Here is a 21,001-nt window from a genome sequence, read left to right as displayed (position 1 = left end):
CTGTGATCCAGTGACGGGAGGGTTGGCGGATCACGTAAAGAATTACATTTCGATTCAAAGCTTTCGTGACTGCAGGGATTCATCTTCTTGGTTCTTTCGGTAAAGTCACGTAGAATGGAAATAATAAAATAATAAAAATAAAACATAAAATAATTCTCACGACGTTTCGGCCACAACGCAAGCAGCCGTCCTCAGGTGGAGAGCAGGTCTGCCGACAGACCTGTTCTTCACCTGAGGACGACAGACCTGCTCTCCACCTGAGGACGGCTGCTTGCATTGTGGCCGAAACGTCGTGAGAATTATTTTATTATGTTTTATTTTTTTATTACTTTATTATTTCCATTCTACGTGACTTTACCGAAAGAACCAAGAAGACACGTTGAGAATTGTTCAATTCCACACCCGTTGAGCGGCGAGGTCACTAAGTAATGTCAGAAGACGAAGCGGGTTCGTGAACGCGTCTGTGCAGACCGTTGAGTGTTGTCCCTCATCATAGAAGGGTTTCTCAAGGAACTCCGGTGTCCTCCCACATGAAGCCTGGCACTCATTAATGATACAGTATTGTATTTATTTTTCATTTCAAGGCAGTTATTGACGAATGTGTAGAATTTACACTATGAGACCTCCTTTACCAGTGGCAAAATATAGTAGTAGGTTTTTACCCTTTAAACTGGTACTACTATATTTTGCCACTGGGAAAGGAGGTCTCATAGTGTAAATGCTTACCCCGAGCTCTCAATACTCTGATAGTGCGCTGTCTTTGAGTTGTACGCCTTTTGGTGTTATCACCAATGGAGACTAGGCTCTAAGTAAAGCTGTCTTGAGTGTGGACCAATCAACTTCAAGGACAGTGCATATCATTATCATCATCAGAGTTGTTTTTTTGTTGTTTGCATTTTGACTACTTGTGTTGTGGTTATTGCAAACATGATGCCTTGTATTAAGGTGTCAGTTTTGTACCAGTTTAAAGGGTAAAAACCTACTACTGAATGTGTAGAATTTTTTAGCATACGATTTAATTGCCACTCATCATGGTTACACAACACAATATTTCCGATTATTAATTGTAACAGAGATGGCCAATGCACACTCTCCATTTATCTCAATATATTTGGAAAATATATTTTAATGCCACTGTGAATATATTTCGTCCCTGTCCGACTGCTCTTCTGATTAGTAATGGTTCTTGCACTCAGTGTAGCTAGCTGCTCTATAATTATTAACTGTTACTCTGTGAGTCTGTGTGTGAGTCTGTGTGTGAGTTACTCTGTGAGTCTGTGTGTGAGTCTGTGTGTGAGTTACTCTGTGAGTCTGTGTGTGAGTTACTCTGTGAGTCTGTGTGTGAGTCTGTGTGTGAGTTACTCTGTGAGTCTGTGTGTGAGTCTGTGTGTGAGTTACTCTGTGAGTCTGTGTGTGAGTTACTCTGTGAGTCTGAGTGAGTTTCTGTGAGTCTGAGTGTGGCTCTGTGTGTGGCTCTGAGTCTCTGTGAGTCTGAGTGAGTCTCTGTGAGTCTGTGGCTCTGTGAGTCTGAGTGTGGCTCTGTGTATCTGTGAGTCTGAGTGAGTCTCTGTGAGTCTGTGGCTCTGTGAGTCTGAATCTGGCTCTGTCTGTGGCTCTGTGAGTCTGAGAGAGTCTCTGTGAGTCTGTGGCTCAGTGAGTCTTAGTGTGGCTCTGTGTGTGGCTCAGTGAGTCTGAGTGTGGCTCTGAGTCTCTGTGTGTATCTCTGTGTGGCTCTGTGAGTCTGAGTGTGGCTCTGTGTATCTGTGAGTCTGAGTGAGTCTCTGTGAGTCTGTGGCTCTGTGAGTCTGAGTCTGGCTCTGTCTGTGGCTCTGTGAGTCTGAGAGAGTCTCTGTGAGTCTGTGGCTCAGTGAGTCTGAGTGTGGCTCTGTGTGTGGCTCAGTGAGTCTGAGTGTGGCTCTGAGTCTCTGTGTGTATCTCTGTGTGGCTCTGTGAGTCTGAGTGTGTCTCTGTGAGTCTCTGTCAGTCTGTGGCTCAGTGAGTCTGAGCGTGGCTTTGAGTCTCTGAGTGTGTCTCTGTGAGTCTGAGCGTGTCTCTGAATCTCTGTGTGTGTCTGAATCTCTGCGAGCCTCAGCCTGATTGGCTGCTGGAGGCCCCGCGCCTTATATGGGCACGGAGGCGGCAGCGGGGCGCGCCGCTCCCGGCATGCATCGCGCGCGGTGGCGGGCGGGGCTCGCGGTGGCGCAAGATGGCGGACTACGAGGAGCAGATCTCGGAGCAGGACAAGGTGAGGGGACCACCTCGGGGCGCCCTGGGGGCCGCCTTCACCGCGGCGGGCAGCGAGGAAGCCGCGGCGCGGTGGCCAGACGTCCTCGCCGTGGAGCGGGGGGGTTTACGGGGAGCTCTTCGTCTCCCTCCATCGCCTAGCAGAGGCGCCGCACGGGGCCGAGGGAGGCGCGGGCCACCACCACCACCACTACCTCCACCCCCATCACTACCCCGGGCCTCTCTCCCGTGTCTCTCTCTCTCTCCTCGTGCGCTCTCTCGCCGCCTCGCACGGGGCTCGCCGGGGCTGCTCTTCTCTCGCCCTCGCCCGCCCGGGGCTTCTCCTACCCCCCACCACCACCACCCCGACCCTGTCCCGGGGGACGACGCCCCGCGCGGGGCCCGTTCGCCAACACTTCCGCGTTGTTCGCCGATGCCACGGCCCCCCCCCCCTCCACGAGACATCAACAACTCACGCTTCTCACGCCTCTCACGCTCTCCCCATCCCGCAGGCTTTCGCGCCTTCCCGATCGCGTCTCGGGCCTTCCTCTCGCGAGCTCACGGCTGGGCCCCGTGTCTCAAAGAACCTCGCGGCTCGCTCACGCATCCATCACGCGGCTTCGTGCTCTCTCTCGCTGTCTCACGCTGCGTTGCCTCACACATCTCTCACGGCATCTTTCACGACTTCTCACGGCTTCTCACGCCTCCCCCCCCCCCCTCCTCGTATCGATGCCTCGGATCCCTTCGCGGTTTCTTACGGTCACGGCCTCACGCTACCGCATCTCTCTGGACCCCATACAACTCTCTCTCTCGACCACACACATCTCGTTCTGTCGCCTTTCTAGGCTCCCTGCGTCTCTCTCTCTCTCCGTCCAGGGCTTCTTGTGTATCTGCACACCGGCGCCGTGGATCGCCGCCTCCGTTACTCGCGGTGCCCGAGGGCGTCCGCGAGCAGCGGTCTGCAACAACAAAAAACCCGAGAGACCTCGCCCCTGTCTCTCTCTCTGCTGTGTCTCTCTCACGCATCCGGCGCCACGCTTCTTCGCCTCGCTTTTCCCCTGCCACATGACAAACACAAGATAATGTTGGCAAACGTCACACAATGCCGCCCGACTCCCTCCTGAAAGCAAAATCCTTTCCTTTATTTATCCAGCAAGGTTAAATAGAGTACTTCGCTGTGATTTCTACCATATGGTTGCTGTGTAAACACCGTCTTATTTGCCATGTATTGCTGCCATTTGTGTACAGGATTTGGCAATATTCACGCGACTCACAACAGCAGACAAGTGGCACATCCAGTAGCTGAACGCGTCTTATTATTGGCCTTTTGTATAATCTGTACTACTCGTCTTTTATATGTAAGAATACCTTTTGTGTGTATATATAGACAACGTTAAGAGTATTTTCAATAACAAAGTCAAGGCACACAACAGAAAGTGCCTTGACTTTTAGTGAGCTTTGTGGCATTGGAGTATTTTGCGAAGTAATTACGAACACTTTAAGTTCTGTTATTGCGCAATGTAGGCATTGTGAGACTTGGATGACGACGCATTTTAAAGTATTGTTCATAGTCGTGTTAGGATTGCAGGAAGTCTGAGCAAGTATTGTACCGTAGTAACTGATTTATTTCAATCTTTAGCAGGGTATTTCTTCGCTCGCCAGTTTATTTTTCGGGAACTAAACCTACTGCTTCATCCAACAAGAATTAATCGTATCCATATATTCTTTGGGTCAAACACTGCGCGTTAGGAATTGAAGAATGCATTATCAAGAGTACTTGCTCAAACGTGCGATTAAGTGGCACGTTTTTTTCCGTGGCGGGTCCAGAGCCAGTGGTCGAAATCTCTCGCTTGTGGTCCAGTGTCTATGGCATGACCAACCTCCACTTGCATAATTTTGCTTGTCACATTCCTCCCCCGAAGGGTTTATGGTCTGCATTGACCCCTGAAGGAGAATGTGTAATTGCATGCACAATATCAATGCGTTTGGAGTTTATGGCGACAGACGTGTTGCTGTTGCTTATAGGTGGTTTTAAAAAGTACCCTCCTGCAAAATCTACACCAAGCTCAACACTTTCATAATAGTTCAGGGTGAACGTTGTGAATAATCCAGAGGATTACAAAAAAAATATCTACATTCTCATGCCTTGTGGTGTTCTCAAGCAAAACAGGTCGGGTGTTGGCTCTGCTCGCCACGTTATATTGCTTGCTTGCCTTATACCCAAAGCATTGGCTGTTAATCTAGATCAGAGGGACTTCACGAATACAGCAAGATCTAGAGGTCCGTTGGGCCTATGTCCCTTGTGAGGAAAGCAGACCGAAATCAATCTCGTGCTTGTAAACATCCCATTTGAGCTGGTGGTAGTCCCATATTAAATAAATGTGAAGCAAATGGGCGATGTTCTTTGCACAAGATCATTAGACTGTCAAACCAGAAAAAAGGATGCAGGATGCTTGGTCTGTTCCTGTCTACATATCCAAGTTACTGTACTTTGATGTGCCTCATTACCCATCCCATGTCAGAAAGTGTTAGCTACACTGCACAGCCTTGTGCATCAAACCTGGCACAAGAGATATTGTGGAACGTTGACATTTAATTATGTTAATATAGGTTTTTTTTTAATATCCATATTGTTTAAGAAAATTAGTCATCTCGGAAAGCGCTTAAGGTTGTTAACAGTTAACTTATTTAATAGCTAACTTAAAAAATAACATGTTTACGACCACTATAAAATTGCGCTATTTTCTTTATTGACTGAACATGATGTGAGTGAATTTGCGATAGGGATGCTTTTGACCTACTGGGAGATGCGTGTTTGATTGTAGTTCAGTACATTATATTTATTTTGTTTGTACACTTCTTATTTCCCTTCGTAGCTCTTAACCATTGATGTAATTTCAACATTTTCACTGTCAACGTTCCCCTCCCCCAGAGCAATCCTCCTTTTCTCAACCACAAGTGGGTAATCTGCTGAGCTGAGGCCAGTATTTTACTTTGTATCCTCCTGTCATGAGTTGAAACCATCTACCCGCATTGCCACGCTCCAGTGTAGTAAATATAACACGTACGAATTTTTGGGGATTTTATCATGTTTTGGAAATGTCTTAATTATGAAATTTGTATAACTTACCCACAGATAATTCATTTGTAATATGCATATCAATCTTTCCCCCCCCCCTCCCCACCACCGCAAAAGCGTTGCAGGACCATCCTGACAAAGTCATGAGACTCATTGAGGCTTTCCTGGCTAAAGGTGCCTAATAGTAATCTTTGGTACTTAATTATAATGGTATGAAAATTTTAAGCCTGTAAAGGACATGAGTGTACTTTTTAATGGACGTTATGGCTATTTCCATTGCCATTGGGAATACTTACCATGGCGATTACCTGGATTGGTTGGATAAGTTAATGTGCTGTCCTAGGTATGTATGCCTAGGGTGGTAATTGAAGATCGACCGCAATGAAAATTATTAAATGAGGTGGATGAGAACCGATTCAAGTGGTTTGGAAGAGATGGAGGAATCGAATTTGCTCGTGTGTAAGAAGGAGCAAGGTGGATTGTTGCAAGGCAGAATCTTGAGCGATTTGCATGACTTGGTTGAGGTCTCCATCCAACTATGGATAGTTCATGGCTCATGATGATGATGGAACCACTACATAGTTGTCTTTGCATTGATGATGTGGGTTAGGTATTGTTTATATTGCAGGTATACTGTACTACCACTCAGAATGCATTGATGGTTCGTGAGCCATGCAGAATCCTGATTGAGGTGAATATAGATTCAGGGTATTTGACATTATTTTAGATTTTTTTTTTCAAAGTAATATCTTATTTGCCAAATAACGTTATTGTTACTCAGGTACAGATTGAGCAATACAGTAATGTCATGAGTTTCTTATCGTAGGGCTTATGTCCTTTATGTTACTTATGTATACTCACGATATTAACCTCTTAAAAAATAGATTTCTTTTATGATCACTGATAATTGTGCACTTGGAACTGGAAATATCGTCAGTGCTAAACTTGAGTTTTTTCTAAGTGCCTTCATATAAAATCAGTGTAAATCTGAACATGGATTTTCTAATTCAATATTTGCTTTGCATTGCTAAGCAGAGGCTTTATTGTAATGTTCCAAAGGCAAATACGGTATAGTATTTCAGTCAGGTAAGGCTTTGCAGCATAACAACTTGCTGATAGAGGCTGCATTTTTTCCCCCCGCTGAAGTGGGGGATGACTAACTCCTTTGTTTAATATTTGTACTTGGACACGGAGGCACTGTAATCGCATGACAACAATAACCTTTGTGCACTCGTTTGTGGTTCGGGTACTTCAGGTTTGAGCTGCAGTCGTCATGAGTGGTGGCCGGAATATTCTGTGTTGTACAGTGGCTCAGTGAAGCCCTGGCTGGCTCGGTAACTGCTGCTGTGGCTACTCCTTGTTCAGCACATTGAGGCAGTGGCATCTGCCCCAGTCAGACCGTGGCAATGCTTGCTCGGCAGGATATTTATACACCAGAAGAGGAATTTGCACTGTAGCCGGTGTAGAAAACGGAACCATAACTTGGTAAAGAAGAAGGAGGGTCTACATGTTTTGTTTAACTTCTTGAGCTGATAAAAGTCAACAAAGGTAACCACAATGGCAGGGTGAAGATTGACTAAATGGTTTTGTATTCTTCTATTGACACGGAGTCTACAGTCATTTGGGGGCCCATAGGGATAACATTCTCGTGCAAGAAGTAGATCTGCAAAGAGCGTGAGAAACGCTGTGCCAGGGGGTCACGTGGCATTAACATGTCATTAGTCAGGGCATTAAAGCACGCGGCACAGCTTTAGGATAACATATACATTTGCGTGAAAATTACTTTGCTGTATGCGTACAACTGACATTACATTTGTACATTTAAATGAAAAAAATATATAAACGTGACTTTACCGAAAGAACCAAGAAGATGAATCCCTGCAGTCACGAAAGCTTTAAATCGAAATTTAAAAAGGTGAGATATCGTCTCTCTTGTGTTTCATTGCAAACGAATCGTACGTGCATGAATTTTGCACAGTACAGGCTTTCATTGTTTCCCCCCTCGCCCTTCACATTTGCACAACACACAGATGCCAAGTGAACGAAAAGAAACGCGTGGTTGAATGTGTTATTAACGCTGTATAATCTCCCACTGAAACACACACACACATTGTGCAAGAGCCTCTATATAGGAGGCTTTGGTTGCTGCTGCCTGCAAGGCAGGTGTGTGATGCGTAAGGTGTGAGGGTATTTGCTCAAAAAAATTAATATGGGGAGAGTGAGGAGTTCAGATACATTTGATCTCCCATGCAATTCTCGAGATACATTTGTTTTAGTAGGACACCAATGCGGATGTTTTAAAAAACGCGCTTTCACGGCGACAGAAAGAAAGGACAATAACTCTATCCGGAATAACAACGAGTCCTAACAAGATTTTTTAATGTTTTAACTTTGCCTTGACTCGCCATGCGCTATTGACGCGCTGGGCGCAAGGACGCGAACCGACTGGCGGATAATTTCTTGACAATCATGTCCAGTGGGGGGGGGGAGCAGTCTTGTAGAGGAGAACCCCCTGTTAACGAGCACCCCTGTGAACAACTAGTCGTTTAACGACGGGCCTCAGAGCCCAATGTGTAGTGTAGTAGGTGTAGTGTAGTGTGTAGTATAGTAGTGTAGTGTTTGGTATTGTAGAGTAGAACCCCTCTTAACGACCACCCCTGTTAACGACTAATCGCTTAACGACGGGTTTCCATAGATTCCAATGTGTTGTATAGTGTAGTGTATAGTGTAGTGTATAAGTGTAGTGTATAAGTGTAGTGTATAGTGTAGTGTATAGTGTAGTGTATAGTTGTGTATAGTGTAGTGTATAGTGTAGTGTATAGTGTAGTGTATAGTGTAGTGTATAGTGTAGTGTATAGTAGACGGGTCTCCATAGAGCCCAATGTGTTCGCTCACTGACCATTCCCCTGTTAACGACACGCTGTTGTAGGTACAGTAAATATTAATTAATGCATCGATTAACCATGTTTCTTTTCATATTATGTGTTTGTAATGTTGTTATTATCTTTATGTATTAATATCCATTGTTTAAATATTATACAGTATTTTTTTGGGGTGAAATAGTGTCGGTGCTATGGGAACAAATGAAGCCTGTCACGTGTATTTCCTATCCAGTACTCGCTTAACGACCGGTTTCGTGGAACCAATTACCGTCGTTAAGAGGGGTTCGACTGGACACTATTCAAGGGGGAAGTCGCTTCAGTCCATGATCATTCCAAGTTTGCAAACGTGCACAGTTCCACCATCGTTCGCCAATATGCGCGGTGCAATATGAAGAATTTTATTTCACAAGGAGAGCGGCTCTCACAGAGGCAATCATTCTGCTGGTGACTTGATGATGTGTGTTTATGACGTTCATTGGAAGGGCAGAGAATGCCGGATGCACTTTGCATTCGATTAAATTATGATATCGTAAACAGCAGGCCTGCAACGATTCATGGATTTAAAGTGATTGTTGCATGAACAAAACATTCATCGGTGACGTATGATGTTGTTGGCTGCTGACACTGGTTGATGTAACATTTGCAACCATTTCAGATTCCACGCACGACACTGGTAAAACAAACTACAGTATTTTTATTATGAGTTGGGACCCCAAATTATAATTAATGAGGGGGGGAAGTGAATTATTACCTACATCATTAACAATACTCACAACCTATATCACCTGTAGACATGACAACCGTTTTGAGTTACAATTGAAAGCTATTTTAGTTACAAATATAGTGGAATTATTTTATAAATGGTGAACATTTGAGTACCTGCTGTACGTATATTTAAATGGCTGTGCCGATGGAAGGCAATTACACTGATAAAAACATGCACACAATAAAAAAAAATCCAGTTTACATTGCACGCTTTGCAGTGTTTTTGGAATGTGCTCTCTTATTTGCGAGTACTTTTCACGATACCCGATATTTTTAATGACTCTTCCGCGGGAGATTGACTCCCATTTGCCTGGCACTTAAATACAGGGTCATCTCAGAGGGGCTTTCACTGTTACGGGCAACAGCTCCTCATCTCTGTGTACTGCTCAACAGTGAAGTAGATCAGTGTTTTTTTTTACCTGGGGTGCGAGACATTGCCAGATTTTTTTAGAAGGTAAACCATCGAAACACAAATTGAGCACGGGCGCCTAAGTAACAACTGTCTTTCCGACAGACCTGTTCTTCACCCGCGTTGTGGCCGAAACGTCGTGAGAATTATTTTATTATTTTTTATTATTGTATTATTTCCCTTCTACGTGACTTTACCGAAAGAACCAAGAAGATGAATCCCTGCAGTCACGAAAGCTTTAAATCGAAATTTAACAACTTCTTTGTTTCATCAAACCCCGATGTATTTGTTAACATTATACGTTGTTTTTACAATTGAGAACCAAAGATGGGGTGCAAGGCTGCAAGTAAAAGTTACGAACCACTGATGTAGTGTGTAGGGGGCTTGCACCTCGGCAGAGCCAGTGTGCGATTGAGTGTCGCCACTTGCTTGGCAGGAATGGTGAGATTCCTCGTAGGACAGTGTGGGGTGTGGCTGCCATCCCACTGGGCAACGTCTCTTGCTCTCCTCGACTCTCTCTTAAACCCCTTTTTGAGACGTTGCTAAACGTCTAAAGTTGCCTTCTTTCGTTAGTAGTTTGAAACAAAAAAGCAACAGGCTTCGAATGGTGTTTTTATTTATTTTGTAAGCCATTCCACTTGTTCCACCAGAATGTGCGTGTTTATGTTGAAGTCATCGGTGGTGGCATGCCTGATAGTTTGCGCCTCATGGCTTCTTATTAAAGTCTGCCGTTAGCCGAGGAACTTTTCAAAATACCCCAGCTTTAGAAACAATGTTAACATTACACGCGATACACTTGTTACATTAAACACCGACAAAAGAAGGCTACTACTAAGGGCATTTTTGTAACGCAAACATTGAAAGACCAGTGGTGTAAATACAGGGGAGAGTGTAACATGATTCCGGTCACACAATCTTAACGGGATTTCAACGTGGAGTTTACGGCATGATGCGAAGCGAGCGCAGAGTGAAATGTGATGAATGGCACGCTGCGAAAAACGTGCTGTGCCGTTCTGCCCTGGGCCACGCGAGAGAGTAACACATACACGCTGTACAACAGGAGTCATTGTGTAGAGGGTGTTTTTTGTAAAATGTAAATATCTCAAGTGCTGGGGATACAGAACCATGCTTCAGAGATTGCTGCCTTGAAGCAGAGTAAATATTATTTCACAAACAATGACAGATGCCTTGGAAACTAAGCACGTTTTGGTGATGCAATGAATGCATTTGTTTTTGATGTAGTACATCTGCGTGTGTGTAACAGCATGTTTGGTGAAACAAACCGACCTCAACACATTCGACAATAACACTGGCCCTACATTTTTTTTACAGAATCAGAATATTTATCCTGCAGGAAGAATCCGAAGAGCAATAAAGCTCTTTCACAGGTGTCCAGTAGGGGCAGGTTAGAACGTTACGACAGTCAGCGGGCGACGTTTTGGGCGATGGCCCTTCTTTACAGCACAGAAACAGAGAGGCCAGAGATACAGATTCGACACGGGTTTGGAGGCTGCACTTGTTCACACCGTGAGGCCTGTTGAGGACATTCTTTTAAGATGTTTTCTGAGCGCCTATGTTTAATAGGCATACGAATAGGTAACTAATAGCCGCTATTGAGTAGCAGGCAAACACGTCGATCATTAAAAAGTATGACTAAGCTCATACTCTTTGTTTTTTTTCGGTACAGTCACGTAGGTAAATTTTTAAAATAAATTGACTCGAGACGTTTTGGAAGCAACACAAGCCTCCGCAATCAGGTGTAACTGCTCCAGTAAAATTGCTGTAGCGTATGAAAAAAAAACCCCTCAGAGTATGAATCCTTGCAGTCACGAAAGCTTCAAATCTAGAATTAATGAGTAAGCTCATTAAAATTATACAAGGTTGCTGGGACAATGCATTGTGGCAATGTTTGATCTTGTGAGGACAAGGCACAATACCGCTGGGATTGCATTCCTGGGCACATTTACCTTTTGTTGGGGTAAAACAAGAAACTTTTGATTTAATTGCTATTTGTAAAATTCTGAAGTGAAGTAATTGCATCCGATTGGAGGAGAGACGGCTGTTTAATATTCAATTTCTTTTGGAAGCCTACATTTGCAAATGAAACTCATTTTGCACGTGAATGTACATCGTGTCAATCTGTTGCTGGAACTGTGTCCCCCCCTCTGTCATGGGGAGGGAAATGCAGCCTTGCATCACTTCTCTAAGATGGCCCCGCAAATTGCCACCCCCTTCACAGATATTTATGGCCTTTCATTTTGATGTTGGGAAGTTTTCATGCAACCTCTTGTGTTTTGGAATTCGATGATTGGTGTTGCTGGTTTTGTCGACTTACATTGCAGTTGAATTGTTACAGGTGGTCTCCGGTTTTACAGTGGTGATCCACATTTAAGAGTTTCATATAATGCCACCATATGGATCGATTTACGACGGAAAAAAAACTGTATTCCAACAACGACTCTGAACACAATTGAACAGAGGCAGTCTTGTTTCCGATGTGACTTGGCATGAAGCTTTTGTTATCCTCAAGTGTTTTTGTGGATTTTTACTCATTAAACCCCGTTTTTAAATATTGCTCATGAAAGGAAAAAAATCACCGGCAAGTGATGTTTCCAACGTTTCTGCCATCAATGGCAAAATAATATCCGATTTACGACGGCCTTTCCAGCAATGCATTGTGTCGTAAAAGCAGGGATCGGCTGTGTAGTTTTCTAAAGTTACTGGTTTTTAAATAGTGTGTTTGTCATGTGCTTTGTAATTGAATTTTTTTTTAATGAAGCTATATTTTTGTTTCAGGTGCGGATTGCGGCCAACTTCATCAAACATGCACCTCCGGGGGAGTTTAACGAGGTGTTTAACGGTAAGTTTCTGCTTAGCCTGTTTTCTTACGCTACCTTCAAATATTCACTACTCCGTCTACTCAAGGGTTCAAAATGTACTATTGTTTTGTTTTAAACCCTGTCTTGTATTCTAACATATAGGTTTTCCTAGCCATAATAATTTAAATTTTGTCCATGTACATAAAACTGTTTATTATTTCAACAGCTTTTAATGGCTATATATGATGTGTAGATGAAATTCCACTCACTTTTTTTAGTATCTTCACTATGTGGAACTGAGGGTGGCACTTACTGCCATCAGCTGATATTTGGTTGGCTTTGCAGAAACTGGCCATCTGGCACACTGCACATGGAGAGAAACACTTTGCTGTGTTTTGTTTAAGTTGTTAAAGTGTAGATTATGTCCAATGAGACAAATGTGTGATTTATTTGTATGGTTAACACACTCAGTAATCTTGTCTGTCACCAAGGTTACATAATACCGTAATTTTTAGAATAATAAAAACCATTCTGAGCTTGTCGTACCTTAGCCTGGCACCTTCTGTCACGCTATACGTTCTGATAATGTTTCTATTTCTTGATGTCCTTAACTGATAAAACCGTGAATGACTGCTGCATACAATATTTTGAAGGGCTCCACGTTCTGTTTCACCCTGTATTGGTATCTTTGGGTATGTGTGTGTTTTACAAGCTTTTTATGATATAAGAAAATGATGGACATTCAGAGCATTCATTCTTTGGTTACTTTAATATATTTTTTAAAGCTTGTATGTACCATAAGAGGAGAAATATGCTTTAGTTTGAATGTCTAGCCTTCCCCTACTCTCTTTGTTTTAGATACTTACCACCATTATATCTTTATTTTCACAACCAGACCGAACAGCTTTTCTCCTGCTTAACCCACACTCATTCGAAAACAACCTTACCACGAAGCTTTTGGTTCTGATTCAACGACTTATCTCAGGTTTGCAAGAACTTCCATCCTGCTCCAAATGCTGTATCCTGGGGTGGTGACATGGCCCAGTGGCACCACGTTTATGAGACAGGACAGTGCTTATTATTAGGTTTTTTTCGGTAAAGTCACGTAGGTAAAAAATTAAAATTAATAAAAGTAAAATAAAAATAAATAAAAATCACGACGTTTCGGAGGCAACACAAGCTTCTGTCTTGTGTTGCGCCCGAAACGTCGTGATTTTTATTTTATTTTTATTTTACTTTTATTAATTTTAATTTTTTACCTACGTGACTTTACCGAAAAAACCTAAGAATATGAATCCTTGCAGTCACGAAAGCTTCAAATCTAGGACAGTGCTTCCCAACCTGTGGTCCATGGACAGATTTGTATTGGTTGACAAGCCCAGAAGGGTTGAACTTCTGCCATGGGGTGTAAATCCCCTCTCCCTAACTTACACTCGCCTCTCTCCATGTCGTTTAACTGTCTCCATAAATAGTCATGTTATTTTATTTACGTTTATTAACTAGCAGCGCTTGGCTTATCTGCTTGGCAGAGGTTTGCACATTCCAGTGTGCCCATGTCCTTTTTTGGGGCTGACTTGTCAATCCCACAACTCCGTCACAATGTTCGTTATTGTTATTTGTTTTCATATTATTTGTTTCCCTGAATATCCAGTGACCCACTATCCTGTTTTGGGTGCCAATGTGTCCTACTTGAGCCTCGCCTGCTTTTGGGATTGGTTCTGTACCCTATTAGTCCCACAACTCTAGATCCAGAGACCTTTAGCCACCACTTCATGTAAATCCTCTAACGCTCATCCAAGACGAGGAGGGATGTGTTGGAATTATGGGAACTCGAACAATAGGTTGGGTGACTTGTTTGAGGTGAATCAACTGATTAAGACCAATGGGAAAGAGCAAATATTTAAGAACAGGGATCAGGAGAAGGTCAACTTGGGATAGGACTGATGATTTCCACAAACAGCCAATGGAAATGGACTTTCAAATATTCTCTCGTTTAGACTTTCAAAAGGACATTTGTAAGAGTTAAAAACCATTAGTAACGGATTGGTTGTAATAGCCCTGTGCTTGTAATTCTGCAAGTCATATTTTTTTCTCTTTGGAAGACAGCTGTTACTCGATAATTAAAAAAAGTAAATTAATCCTTAATTATATTGACACATTCTATTGAGTCCCAGAAGCTTTCCAGTTCTGCATGCCACACACAGTATGGGCCACCACTTGAAATTTCAGCAACTTCCTCTTCTTAATACGGAAGAGTATTTCATGTTGTTACAATCAGACTGTATGCCCTGCGGTGGCTGTGCATTGTAAGGTCCAGGTATACGGCACTGGACTTGGGATACACGGGAACATTTTAATTGGTTTGGATTCTCTGACTGCAATTGTGGGGAATTTTATTGTTTAAAATGAGTGTGGTTCTTAGTAATTCTCACACACCTAAGTTGTTGCAATCGGAATAAGCAAGTTGATTTGCAAAATTGAAGATCGTGAAACTGACGTAAAAAAATAGCCACAGTAAGGTCGATTTTAACGCGGGGAGGGGGGTGGACATGAATAGTCACCCGGGTTCTAGGCTACTGCCCCCCCCCCCCCCCCCGTTACAATGGAACATGCACGTGTGTTTCTCCGTGTCTCTTTGTGTGTCTCTGCATCCGGCTACATGTGTCTGTGTGAGTGTCTCCGTGTCTGTTTTCCCAACCGTGCATGCACCACCGTGGAGGGTATTGTGAGGGGCAGGTCAGGTGGTGGGTGTTGACGGCTATTTGCCATACGGTGCCGCAACTAGTGGAGAGGGGGGAGCGATAGACCACTGTTGTTTTTTCGGGGGGGGCGGCATGACCCTTGCCCGCTTAACGAACCGCGTTGTATCGGACTTTTACTAGAATTGTTTGGTAATGAATGGGGGTGTGATTATGATGATGCCAAGTACACTGTAGAGTATTGAAAGTATTTAACGGTCCGGTATTATGGAAGTATTTTATTTTATAACCTGACGAAGAGGAAGTTCCCCTCCGTGTGTTGACCCTTTGGGGCTTTTGTCGCTGGTCTCGGTGCGGTGGTTTTGCTGCGTGTCGCTGGACTTGCTCAGTGGGTCTGCTACGTGTACAATAGTCAAATTATAATCTGAGATCATGTTGTAAGGGAGAGGGGATTCCGGATGGCCGATGAAAGGTGCTCACCTCGAAGCTGTGAAACAGTCTTCATTTGATAAAACGTCCACTGTGTACTGCCACATCCCTGACATCTGGGCCCAGCAGGTTTGGGGATTTCACCAACATCTTCTTGGTTCTTTCGGTAAAGTCACGTAGAATGGAAATAATAAAATAACAAAATAAAACATAATAAAATAATTCTCACGACGTTTCGGCCACAACGCAAGCAGCCGTCCTCAGGTGAAGACCAGGTCTGTTGTTTTATATTGTTATTTTATTATTTCCATTCTACGTGACTTTACCGAAAGAACCAAGAAGATGAATCCCTGCAGTCACGAAAGCTTTAAATCGAAATTTCACCAACATCTTTGATCCACCAACCCTGGATTACAGGCATGCGTACCACCATGCCGCTCAATGGATTAAGACGGCAGTACAATTATTCAGTCTAGTGATGGCATATCACACTTATTTGGTAGTTTAAGGCAATTGGGGAGATGTAATTTTTTACATGTTGGTAAACCATTGGTTTACTGTTATGGCGAACGTAGACACTGCGGTGTGTAATGAGCACCAGGCAGCACGAGGAGCCTGTGTGTCTCATCAAGTGTAGATTTTACTGCAGTCACGATGGGACTCTTTACTGCCAAGATGTATGTGAATTCATTTGGGTTCCCCCCCATACGGCAATATTTGTTGATAGGTTCGGTACAACGAGTAGGCACTATACGATAATTGTACAACGTTGCTTTCTTTCGGATTAACTGCCAAAAAATTAAAGCAGAATTTTGTTGAGAACGTGAAATTAAGTCTCTTCTCTGTACGTTTATCACATGTACACTGCGTAAGAAAATGTCGCGCGATTACATAATACATCATGCCAAAAACACCCCAGTATCTGGTTATAAGTGATTAAAGTGAATTTGTGGTTCTTGCACAGGATGACGAATTCTCTATGTTCACTGCAGGAGTTGAGTTTGAGTTCAATGACATTCGTATCAAAGTAACTTTATACTGGTAGGAACCTCCTGGTTCCACCAGCCCACAGGGGATTATTGTGTCCGTCTGTCGTGCAGACAGGGGCTGGGTGGGGAGGGAGGGGAGGGGCTGGGTGGGGAGGGTGGGGCTGGGTGGGGCTGGGCTTGGTCACCCCGTGGTGGCCTTATAAAACTCAACGTTTAACCTACTCACGCCGGCTTGTGCCCGCCCTCAGTCGGGCATATTTGCGGAATACACCACGCCACCGTTGACCCTGGCCATTGACCGAGCAACCCAACGTTCCTACCAGCTCCCTCCGCAGGAATGTGTTTAGGTTAGTTTCCGTCATGACTTTTCTGGACTGCTAACCCAGCCTTGGCGAGCGGTCTGAGGTTGCTGTGTTCCACAGATGATGAAGCCGCTTCCTGCTTGGTGCAAATGCGAAATCAATAAAATATGGACTTAATAGTTGCAGTGAACAGTGCAGATGCATATGTGCATGATCATAACCCTTCACTTGTCCATTGAAAATAGGGGATATATGTAAGGGGAAAAAAATGCGTCACTTAAAATTCTTGTTATTAGTATTATGCAATCCATTTAGTGATTGGCAACAACACCGATGTCATCTTGTAGTCTATGGGCCAGAGCAGAAATTGATACCACCTGTGGTAACATAACGTTCCCATTTATGTGGGTAATGTGTGAATTGCTTGACAAACCCACTCATTTGAAATTGTTCTTATATAATTCATAGTTGTTGGCCCCGTCAAGAAATTGGAACCACTGAAGCTATGCCAACTCCAGTGGTACTAATGACTAAATTATCTGCTTTAGGCTCATGGACATTATTTTAGTAAAGTTCTGAAAAAAAAAACCAATTAAACGCGCCTTAGGAAAGTCTCGCCGAGACGATCATTTTCGGGGGAGCTTTTCCTTTGGATGTGTGGACAATGTCATTAGTTAATGTTTTTCGCGTCGAAGGAAACCAGAGTACCCGGAGAAACATTCGTATAGGCAAATAACGGGCATATCTGCACAGGTGGCTTCAAGGATACATTATACTGCAATCCTCTGGCTATAACGCAGACATGCAGGATTGGGAGTTTCACAATTCCGTGTGATCCTCCAAGCCTTGCCTCCAAAGTGTTTGAATTCGGGCCTGTGCCACTGCCCGGCTCAAAATGCATTCACCCTCCAAAAGTTTTCCGTCTGAAACGCTTTTTTGCAGCAGCCAAATTTGAACCATAACCTCAATACCACTAGAACACATCGGGGAAAGTGTAACTGCATACAATTGCAAAACGAAATTTGCATTTCCATGGTGTACACCAAGCTCTCTTTCCTGTTTGGGCATACCCGAATGATGGTGTGCTGAGTGAGCAGCGCTGAACTCGGGCAGTGAGGCTGAGAGCCGGCAAGCCACACTGCTGCGGTCTGGCACAGTGAGCCCTTGCACTGTGAGCTCAGTCCGCTGTGGTTTTGCCTCTGTGGTCTAGGTGCACTTGCCTTCCAGCGAATCATCGGCCGCTGCTCCACAAGCCCGAGCAAGACGGCTTGCACGCGCGATGACATTGTGCTTACTCCCTTGCCTGCTGTGCAGCTTCCAAATATGACTGTTGTAGATTTGGTGTTTAAATGTTGTCCACGTGGTCATGTGGATTTTTCTCTGGGTCCTCCAGTTTTTCTCTCCACATTTAGAATCAACATCACGCTTTAGGGTCATTTGGCTGCCATCAATTTGCGCTTGATAAGCCACTTTGTTAAGCAATCATTTGTGGGCCCGGTAGCTTCTGAAAAAGAGCTACATAGCTCATTGGGCCTTACCTGGTAAAATAAACAAAAAATATTTAATAGTTTTTATATATGTTATAAGAGATGAAGCCTTGCAGGAGCCTGAACTAAACCAAGGTGGAGTCGGATCCACATAAACCAAGTGGCCTCGCCCTGTCCCCCCACTCCTCCCTTCCCTCTCTCCCCACTTCCACAGACCCCTCTCATAATCAGAACATTTATTTATACTGGAGGAATCCGCTATAAAGCTCTTTCACAGATGTTCAGTATGGGTGGGTCAGAACGTTACGACGATCAGCGGGCGGATTGGCTAAGGGTTTGTGGAGGCTGCGCTTGTTCACACCGTGAGGCCTGATGAGAATAACATTCTTTAAGATGTTTTCTGATGTCTCACTTCACTCGGGGCACAAACCTTTCTTGGGCACTAGGCCTGTAGCAACACATCAACGAACGAAACATTTTTCACCCTTATTTTCTATTCAAATGTCGCATGCGATTCGTTTTAGCGCCTTAATGCCGTTTACTTTGCTACATTGCACCACGGTTAAAGACATTTACACATTTTATACTTGAATGGGGAAATCTAACTTGAGACAATCGGGGCGAGATGGGAGGGGGGGGGCTTGAGTGGGGTGGTCGGGCAGTGCACAGTGATGTCCGAATGGGCAGCAGTGGGAAACGAAGGGACTCTACCATGGCTGCACGCAGCCTGGATGCTGTGTGCTTCCAAGTGTTTGCTCAAGCGATGCAGAGGTCTTCCTCCTCCGTCTTGTGTTTTCCTCCTTTCTGTGGCAATTGCCTCCCGGACGACCGGTAACGTTTTGCCGCTTGTGCCGCACAGGGATTGGCATTGTCCACGGCTGACGATCACTCCGGCAGCCCTGTACGTTGACGCCTCACAGCCTTTTGGCTGAAGCAAAACTTAATGGCATGGTCAAGATTGTTGGTGTCATCATGGCCAAAGCCACACATCGCCATCGCTTCCTAACTTCCACCAGATCCCTGCAGCTGCTGCATGGTAGACACGTGCCCTCCAAGATCTGCCCTGACAGTTTCCCCATTTTGATTTAAAGCTTTCGTGACTGCAGGGATTCATCTTCTTGGTTCTTTCGGTAAAGTCACGTCGAAGGGACGCGTCAGACGCTGTCTTTCCGACAGCCCTGTTCTTCACCTGAGGACGGCTGCTTGCGTTGTGGCCGAAACGTCGTGAGAATTATTTTATTATGTTTTATTTTTATTATTTTATTATTTCCCTTCTACGTGACTTTACCGAAAGAACCAAGAAGTTTCCCCATTGGTCGCCGGATTCGTGGAGACCATTTCAATGCCTGTCTTGACAATCGGCCCTCGCCCCTCCTGCACACACTCGTCCCACCAGGCTCAACTGGTTTTTGCCTGATCATATCTAAACGCTCGCCTGCCATGTTCTCTTCAGGACTTGTGCATCGCTTCTGTCTTTCCGCAACACGCATAGCATTTATCTCAAACAGCTGTTCACGAATGGAAACGGCTTACTTTCAAGTGGCTTGGTTAGCATCCGGCTGTCTGATATGTCGACACCTTGCAAAGTATGCGTGTTGCACAACTTCATGATGCAGGAAGCCTCCGTGAATGGCGTATTTCTAAGTCCTAATTTTTCAGTGCTGGTGAGAGGGTCTCAGTGTAAGTGCATAGACCAGTGCTGTAGGGCTATGTCCTTCACTTATATTCTTAGGTTTTTTCGGTAAAGTCACGTAGGTAAAAAATTAAAATTAATAAAAGTAAAATAAAAATAAAATAAAAATCACGACGTTTCGGAGGCAACACAAGCTTCCGTCTTCAGGTGGAACCGTCACAGCACGATAGCTGTATCAAGTGAGAGAAATTCCAAGAAAACACTTAGTTCAGATGCAGCTGTCCTTAAGTGTGGGGCAATACTGTCAGGCGTACTCAATGTCTCTGCAGCAAGTCTTTGGCTTAGGACAAGGTAATCCTCAGAAGATGCTTCTTATAGTGGCACTCCTTGTGTTTCCTGGTTCAGCTAACATTGGAACATGACTATCATTGGGAAGAGCATTTACGAGGATGCGCCTATCTTTAGAGCGGAGTTTACCAGTCAGGGCTGTGTCCGCAGTCAACCCTGCGTTCTCGCACAATCCTTGCACGCCTTTCAGAAACGCACGCACAAAAACGTGGTGCCTCTCAACCCACTAAAGAGACTGATATCTGACACAAATTGGTAAAGTCGGTGCGTCTCGTCCGAGTGTTAAGTTTTCCCATTGTTAGTGGACATGTGACGTGGCCCAGCAGTAGTGCGGCAAAACATCCCAATTGTAGAAAAATTACCCGAAAATGCCTCCGTTGGAATGTGCACAGTAATCGCCACCCATTACTGTGAACACTTGGTAAGACCCTCCTGAAAAAGAGTCGTGAGACTCGGGTAGGTTTTGCTGGGTGAACAAGCGTAAAAATAATTGGTTCACGGCACCGCCATGTTAGTGGGCAGTGATAGTTGAACGGTTGGCGTACTGCGCTACTAACCAGGCGACCCGAATTCGATTCCCGCTCACGACCAACACTGGTGACGATTATCTGAACTGTTTCTGGGCCTCCCCTAGGTCGATTCAGCCTCAAATAAGTACCTGGTGCGATATGTAACCATTGCCGTTGGGGAGACAAAGGTGGTCGGGCCACCCACCCCCTCGTGTGCTGTGCTGGCCTTCTTAGGTGCTCGCTAACAGCAATTTAAGCCAATAGTCTGTCAAGGCTATATGGGGAATCTTTCTATTTGTAATAATAATAGTAACCTTAGGTGGCCACTTTCAAGTCCCCTTGCAGGGCACCTGTTATGTGAGGGGGACAGCCTTCCCCCTGCATCTAAATGGAAAGCACACGTCTCACCTTGGCCATTGTAATTTACT

The 21,001-nt window shown here is 44.4% G+C and overlaps 1 protein-coding gene across 1 annotated transcript in view; it reads left to right on the top strand.

Moving 5' to 3' along the window:
• The first annotated feature begins 2,163 nt into the window (after positions 1–2,163).
• Positions 2,164–21,001, top strand: part of LOC144947219 (F-actin-capping protein subunit alpha-2-like) — a 31,614-nt gene continuing 12,776 nt past the window's right edge. The window contains exons 1-2 of the mRNA XM_078876415.1: positions 2,164–2,245; positions 12,155–12,218. Of these exons, the coding sequence (XP_078732541.1) occupies positions 2,207–2,245; positions 12,155–12,218 (103 nt within the window). The 5' untranslated portion in view covers positions 2,164–2,206. The remainder of the gene's footprint in view (positions 2,246–12,154; positions 12,219–21,001) is intronic.

This window comes from Lampetra fluviatilis, chromosome 44 (assembly GCF_964198595.1).
Source record: "Lampetra fluviatilis chromosome 44, kcLamFluv1.1, whole genome shotgun sequence".
Classification (NCBI taxonomy): domain Eukaryota; kingdom Metazoa; phylum Chordata; class Hyperoartia; order Petromyzontiformes; family Petromyzontidae; genus Lampetra; species Lampetra fluviatilis.
This window is presented reverse-complemented; position numbering and strand designations above follow the sequence as displayed.